The following is a 7,896-nucleotide window of genomic DNA, read 5'->3' as shown; positions in this document are numbered from 1 at the left end:
GAAAAATTTTTTTTTTTTTTTTTTTTTTTTTAGCTCACTTGTTTTTGTATTTGAAACCCAAGTTCCAGATACAGATCTACACTAAAGACAGTGTTAAAAAAGAAACTTCTTAGGGGCGCCTGGGTGGCTCAGTCGTTAAGCGTCTGCCTTTGGCTTAGGGCGAGATCCCAAGGTCCTGGGATCGAGCCCCACTGGGAGCCTGCTTCTTCCTCTCCCACTCCCCCTACTTGTGTTCCCCCTCTCTCTGGCTGTCTCTCTCTGTCAAATAAATAAATAAAATCTTAAAAAAACAAACAAACAAAAGAAAACAAAAACTTCTTAAAAAAAAAAAAAAAGTAAAATGACTTAAGACCATAACCTAGGGGGCACTAAGATCCCAAACAGGCACAACACTTTTGTGCCACCTACAGATTTTTATAAGCAACTAAAATGTAAAAGAAACAGACTCCAATTTTCTCAATTTTTAAATCCCTAGTAGCAAGCACCAATACTAACAGTTACAGAGGGGAAATTTACAGCAACTGTTTGCTTGGACAACACATTGAAAGAAAAAACAATATGGAGTAGTTCTACTGATCTAATAAGCCAAGAGACATGTTCAGAATTTTCCCAATCTGTTAAACAAGTATGTAATTAGGATACTTTTCAATGGACTTTAGATAAAACAGGAAATAACTAAAATGATTTTCTAAAGATTTTATTTATTTGAGAGAAGAGAAAGGGGGGGAAGAGGGGGGAAGGGCAGAGGGAGAGGGAAGAACAGACACCTTGCTGAGCAGGGAACCTGATGTGGGGCTCGATCCCAGGATCCTGATATCATGTCCTGAGCCAAAGGCAGACTGAGCCACGCCGGCGCCCGATTTCTCTCTCTCTTTTTTTTTTTCGATTTCTCTTATTCGGTTGATGTTTGATTCTAGATTTCATGGGAGTGGGTGTGCAAATCACTGTTGCCACATAAAGTGCATTTTGGGATAGAAAAATTTCTACAAGGTAAGATTAAGCTAAAAACCTTTATTTTCCAAAATTAAAAATACTTCAAAAATTGTTTAAGTTTATAGTTTCCCTTTCTTTGTCTTTGTCAGGTGTCAAAATACATATACAAATAAAAATGTCATGTCAGAGCAAACTACAATGCTGAAAACATTACGAGGTTCAAAGATCATGATATTTTTATTTTTAGTCAGAAGTCCCTGTCTCCTCCCAGGTTTATAAAATGTGAAAACTGCTGTTCTTGAAAGAAAAAAAACCCAATTAACATTTATGTGAAGAACTTTTAATTCTTACATGAAACCATAAATTAAGTTTTGAAAGAACCTTACTGCCTAGGAAGATATTTGAAGTTTATAGATGAAATACTGGAGAATAAGAAATTTTCTACTTTTCTAAAGCTATTCAGGAGCACCAAGGTTTTTGACCCCAAGGGTCAAGGGCCAATTCCAAAATACATACCTGGAATAGGCAGTAGAAAAAGGCTCACTGAATGAAATCCTGTTTGTGAAATCTAGGGTGCTGGAGAGAAACTAGTTCTAGGTATAATTACTATTAAAATGATAAAGAAAAACAAACAAAAACCTTCCACTGCTTCTCCTTTTAAAAGGCTTTTGTCTGGGTGGCTCAGTCAGTTAAGCAGCTGCCTTCAGCTCAGGTCATGATACCAGGGTCCTGGAATCAAATCCTGCACCGGGCTCCTTGGTCAGCAGGAAGCCTGCTTCTTCTCCCTTGTCTGCTCTGCCTGCCACTCCCCCTGCTTGTGTGCTCTCTCTCTGACAAGTAAATAAATAAGACCTTAAAAAAAAGGATTTTGTTGATATATTTGCATGAACAACCAAACCTGTCTTACCTGAAAAAGAAAACTTCAAAAAAGTAAAATAAAAAATTGAAAACAAAGCTATGTTTTATTATTACAGTATATCGAATCCCTCATTTCTTTTAAATTACATTAATTACTGAAGAATATTGTAAGATATGTATGACATGTAACACATAAAGAATAACAACTACCAGGGGTGCCTGGGTGGCTCAGCTGGTTAATTGTCTGACTCTTGGTTTCAGCTCAGGTTATGATCTCAGGGTCATGAGATCAAGCCCCACACTGGGCTCTGTGCTCAGTGGGGAGTCTGCTTGAAGATTCTTTCTCTCTCCCTAAAATAAGTAAATCAATCTTAAAAAAAAAAAAAAAAAAAGAAAAAGTAACAACCACAAACTCATGAAACAATATTACCATTCAATTTTAAATCTTTGTGTGACCCACTTTTGTACAGTGGACTAGAGAAACAGAAGATAGAAATAACTGCAAATTAAATTGGAAAAACTGTACAATTTCTTTAACGGTTACTGCCTACAGAGGTAGGTTTTTAAAATTAAGAATGCAAAAAGCCCAAGACTCATCTCACATCTAGTCTACGAGATACGTCTGTTCTTGTAGTGCTGCTACCTGCTCTTAAAGGAAGGGTAACTAGAGATGCTATATTGTAGACGATGAATTTCTCAGTAATCATGTGCAAACTAGAACATTACATGTCCTTTCTATTTCTTAGTAAATCTCAGTTATGACAATTTTTTTCCTAAAATCAGGAAGGTAGGGACTGAAAGAACTCAGCCTTGCCAGTGACTCCAAAGAAAAAATTTGTAACAGCCACCTTTGGCATAGTGAACCTTTTAACTCAGTAGAGTTCTGGAATTCATTTCCTTATGCCAGAGGGGGAGAAAAAAATTACATTAAAAAAGTATGGGGCCCTCTGCCGCGGAAGCCATGGAGGAGCAGCAGCCATGGCTCTGTGCCACCCTATGGCTGTGGGCCTCAACAAGGGCCACAAAGTGACTTAGAACGTGAGCAAGCTGAGGCACAGCCGCCACCACCACCGCCTCACCAAGCACACCAAGTTTGTGCAGAACATGATCTCAGAGGTGTGCCACTTCACCCCATTCGAGCAGTGTGCGCAAGGTCTCCAAGAACAAGTGTGCCCTTAACTTCATCAAGACAAGGTGGGGGGACACATCTGTGCCAAGAGGAAAAGAGAGGAAATGAGCAAAGTCCTGGCAGCCATGGGCAAAGCAGCAGCCAAGAAGGACTGAACCCCCTTCCCCTCTGTATGTAATAAAGCCTCTTTGGAACTTGAAAAAAGAAAAAAGTTTAATTTTTAAAAAATTTTATTTTTAGGTAATCTCTACACCCAACATGGACTTGGAACTCACAACCCTGAGATCAAGAGTCCCACGCTCTACCAACTGAGCCAGCAAGGTGCATCCACAGAAAACACAAATTCTTAATTATGATCCACTCCTATCATCTAGTAAGTGGTCTGATTACCAATCTTTACATTTTCCAGTATATTAAAAAAAAAAAAAAACAAAACTTATTTTGTCACTGACCAAAACAGGAGGGGGAAAGGGACATGGAACTCAAACTTTATTTGCAATTCTAAGTATGAGGCAAATATAAGGTTTATTAAGTACAACCACAGGTCCACTAATAGCTTATGAGGTAAGAAAAATATCAGTTTCCTACAAAATCAGGTAAGTATCTACACCTATAGTTTTGTTGCTTCTAGCCAAGAGACAGGTTAAAAGTTGGGTCACCAGTGCATGAGCAGGCTACTTACTGTGTATAACCTCAACATTTTTTATTCTTTGATAGTAAAACTCTCCACTGCCAAGATAAAAATGAACCAAAAACACATTTAAAAAATAAAACACATTCCATACATACAAATGAGTACTCTGATGATGGGAAATACGTACTGCCTTCTCCAGACTTTCCTAAAATCTATATGGCCTTCAAAAAAATAAAAACTCCTACTCTGTTTCTCAGCTGAGCCTAACAGAACTGTCATTAGTTCCCCATCAGTAACAAAAATAACCAGAATTACCATAAGCATAAAATGTTACCAAGAATTATCTTTCTAACCAGGTAGACTGTGTATGAAGAAACCTGCCAAGTCCAATCCCCTTGATATCTAGCAGAAGATATCTATCTTGCCACAGGGCAAACTGTTGATTTCTAACAAAATGTGTTATAAGAGTCTGGTGTCTTGCTAGGTGTTGTAAAGGGGTGGGGAAGAAACATTAAAGAACTGTTTAACTGCTATTGGCTCCATGCAGATTTCAAACCAAAGGGATCCTATGCCAAATTAGGATTTAACTGTTCTGTAGCAGAAAAACGGACCAAATGATGAAAATGTTTAAAACATTAGCAGATTATTTTAAGAAGCAAAATTCTAAAATGGGCATGTGCACTGGTAAATTCCAGGTATGCTTCAAGTTCTTGCATAAAAGACATTCATTTTGCTCTTCCCAATAATCACTCCAAATAAAAGTGTTGGTGTTTTGAAACAGACTAAGAAAATAACCACGTTCACACATTTGGTATCACAATTCCTTAAAAGAGTGTTAGGTAAGTATTTTTTTCCTTCGGTAAATTAGGTACATCTAAGGGAATATCAGAAACCATCATATTCAATTGCACCTTATTATCTATTGGAAGGGATAATTCTCGTTTTTAAAAGTAGGCTCCACAACAAGCATGGAGCCCAACATGGGGCTTGAACTCAACAACCCTGGGATCAAGACCTGAGCTGAGATCAAGGGTCAGATGTTTAACCAACTGAGCCACCCAGGGGCCCACGGAAGTGGTAATTCTTAAGTAATGATTCAATTTACAAACAGGGCAATCAAATTATATAGAAGCAAACTATACACATATACCACATACTTCTCTCTGCTCTTGACAAAAGCTTCAGGTAACAGCTTGGGTTAGCAAAGCAGAGACTCAAAAACCTTTATCTTATCAAATTAAAAAAATGTATCTTTTACTATCATCTTGTTAATTAGGCTACATGCCATTAAGGTAAGCAAAACAAAGGCTGAACATACCTTAAGACATCTGTCAGCCGAGGTACAGAGGAACCCATGACTGTTTGGCTTTTTAATATCTAATATTTAAGCAGTGTGAAATATTTAAGTTTACGTAAAGCAAACACACACTGCCATTTTTCAGGTTTCCATATTTTCACTAGCAAAAATTTTTCATAAGGTTAATGTTTGACTTCATTCTTCCCCTGGAGTTGAATTAACACATATTTCAAATGCTAACCTTTTACTTATACAATCCAGCAGATGAAACTAATTCCTTATTTTCTGGTTAAACACATGCATTTGATTTATAACTTCCTAATATACTAGTGTTGTATCTAAAAGCAATGCTTTCTAACACTTAGGTAAATGTAAGGAAGAGTGTGCAGACAAAGCCACTTGTTTAATGCAGCAATGCATGTAAAGATAGTGCCTTACACATAATGAAGTGCTCACTAAATTTATAATTACAAAAAAAACCCCTACACAAGTACTCAAAAACAACAGAAATATACCTTTAGGTAATCTGAGTGTTAATATTGCTAAAAACAGAAATAACACTTTCTGGTTACATATATTTATAATTCATAATTGAAATACTTCCCCTCACACACAAAAACAAGATGTTCTTTACTTTTCCTGTAAAGAACAAAGCAGATGATGTCATCTTTTATACGAAAGAAACAGGAAATGTTACTTTAGACTTCTAAATCATATTAACTGACTAGTGTTTCAGCATGGCTCTTTTATCATTAATGGTTTCATAATGTAGTAGTAACTAACTTTAAAAAATAGGTGTTCTTGGGGCACCTGAGCAGCTCAGTTAGTTAAGTGTCTGCCTTCAGCTCAGGTCATGATCTCAAATTCCTGGGATGGAGCCCTACACATCAGGATCCCTATTCTGCAGCAGGGAGTCTGCTTCTCCCTCTCCCCCCATTTGTGCTCTCTCTCTCTCTCTCAAATAAATAAAGCCTTTAAAAAAAAAAAAAGGTGTTCTATATCTTTGCAGAAACACCTTTGACAGAGGTGGCATTCACACCTGATTACAAGTGTGCCTAAATCTAACAAATCAAATCACTATTATGACAAAAAGAAAATACCATTAAGAGTCTGCATATGAGCTTGTCATAGTTAAACTTACTTTACTAAATGGAAGTTCCAACACAAGCAGGGAAAACACATGTGTTAAGGGAAGATGTCCAAATGTTTTACATTACTGCATCTGTTCAAGATTAGTTTAATTCGGCAAATATAAAAAAATTAGAAGTGATTCTATAGTACTGTCACTTAAGCCTTCACATCACTATTTTATAGACTCCTTGAACAAGAACTCTTTAGTTATCACAAGAAATTATCATTAAAATGTTTTTTTTTTTCCAGCAGGCAGATAAAACCACCAGATCAGAAAGGTTTGTGTTTCTCTAAGTATTTCGACTAAACTATACCCCTACGGGTGCAGAAAAAAAGAACACTGAACTATGAGTCAGTCGACTTAGGGAACCTCGTTAGCACAGAGTTGGTTGGTACAGCCTTGGAAAAGTTACTCTGGGGCTAAATAAACTCAATTTCCTCATCTGTAAAATTAACACCAAATTACCTCACATTTAAATAATTAGTCGTTTTCAGAGTGCTTTGGTATGTTGCCTTTCCTGTGCGGTTACAAGAATCCTGAAGGGCCAGAAAGGAAGGTGTCAATGCTCCCTTCTACAGATTTCTTAGAACTGTAAGATCACACGAGACACCAAAGACTGTGAAATGCCAATACAATTCTAAGATAACCATGCTTTTCCCACATTCCTACTTCCTCTGGGAGAATGTACTTACAAAGTAGGAAAATAATGAGTGATAAACTATTTACAGGAGTAAAAGGGTTTTAAAAAGCTAAAAATAAAAAGGAAATGAAAGTTGATCTCTCTTAAAACATGTAAAGAATGCTTCATTAAAAAGTACATACATATATAGTCGTAAAACCTCTAATAAGAGCATTCACCAAAATATTAATAGTGGTTAGCTCTCAGTGGCGGGAATACCAGTGATTTTTACCTCTTATTTGTTTCTTTTTTTAAGCAAACACGACCCAGTTGCTATTCTAAACAAAAACAAGCCAAGGCAATTACCCACTGGTAGGTTACAGGAGTGTTTTAAAAAGACTCTAATTGTAACAGCAGTGACAACTCCCTGGAACAGACCGGTATTTCAAGGACACAAGCTGGAAGCACAGAAATTAGTGGGGGGAAAAAAAAAAGAAATAGAAAAAAAAAAAGGGGGGTGGCAAATGCCCCCACGCAAATGACACCCATTTTCAACCCGACTTCAGGGGAAACTAGGGGAGTGGACTGGTAGCTCCGGTCTCGCCTGGCAAAAACCAAATCAAAAATTCCCCCAAGCGCGTCCCAAATCTCGAGGAGGAAGTGGGAGGGAAGGGCCAGGGGGCGGCAGGCGTTGTCACGCGCGCACAGGAGGATGGAGAGGGAGCCTCCATCCCGATGCTGAAATGGTCCTTGCGCCCCCATCCCGTGCTGGGCGCCGGCGAGGAGCGACAGGCCGGGAACGAGGCCGCTCAGCTGAGGCGCTTCCACACGGGGCCCAAAGTGCTCTCCCAACCCGGCAGGCCCAAGCCCCCATCTTACAGGGTTTCTTGGCATCCTTGATCTTCATGGCGTCTGCGGAAGGAACCTGGGGTAGCTTAGGGTCCGGAGCACGCACGGTAGTGGCGGCGACTCCGGAGGCGCCTGGGCCGCGCGGGAAGGCCCAGCCGGTTCCTCCCCTCAGGCCGGGCGGGGCGGGCCTAGGGCGGGGCGGCGGCACCTGAGGCGAGGCCCGGCCCTCGGGGCGGCCTCCCCACCCCCGTGAGGGTGTGCCGGGACCAAGCGAGCTGGGGAAGGCCGCCGGCCTCGCCGCTCCGGGGCCCCCCCGCAGCCGCTCCAAACAAAAGGCCCCGGTCCCCCGAGCCGCCGCCGCCGCCGCCGCAATGAGAAATAGCCCGCCCAGGCCGAGAGCCCACGTGACGCGAGCTCCCCGCCCCTCCGCTGGCCGAGGGCTGCT

At 40.1% G+C, this 7,896-nt stretch overlaps 1 protein-coding gene and 1 pseudogene across 3 annotated transcripts in view; one reads left to right on the top strand and one right to left on the bottom strand.

The window, feature by feature from the left end:
* PANK3 (pantothenate kinase 3) overlaps positions 1-7,894 on the bottom strand; it is a 24,933-nt gene extending 17,039 nt beyond the window's left edge. For all 3 annotated transcript variants that reach the window (XR_004624217.1, XM_002918611.4, XM_034656756.1), the window contains exon 1: positions 7,482-7,894. Coding sequence is in view for 2 of the 3 variants with exons in the window: in XM_002918611.4 (XP_002918657.1) it covers positions 7,482-7,509 (28 nt within the window). In the remaining variant the exon portion in view is untranslated. The remainder of the gene's footprint in view (positions 1-7,481) is intronic.
* Positions 2,770-3,075, top strand: LOC117801562 (annotated as a pseudogene).
* Positions 7,895-7,896: the final 2 nt, after the last annotated feature.

Source organism: Ailuropoda melanoleuca, chromosome 3 (genome assembly GCF_002007445.2).
Source record: "Ailuropoda melanoleuca isolate Jingjing chromosome 3, ASM200744v2, whole genome shotgun sequence".
Taxonomy (NCBI): domain Eukaryota; kingdom Metazoa; phylum Chordata; class Mammalia; order Carnivora; family Ursidae; genus Ailuropoda; species Ailuropoda melanoleuca.
This window is presented reverse-complemented; position numbering and strand designations above follow the sequence as displayed.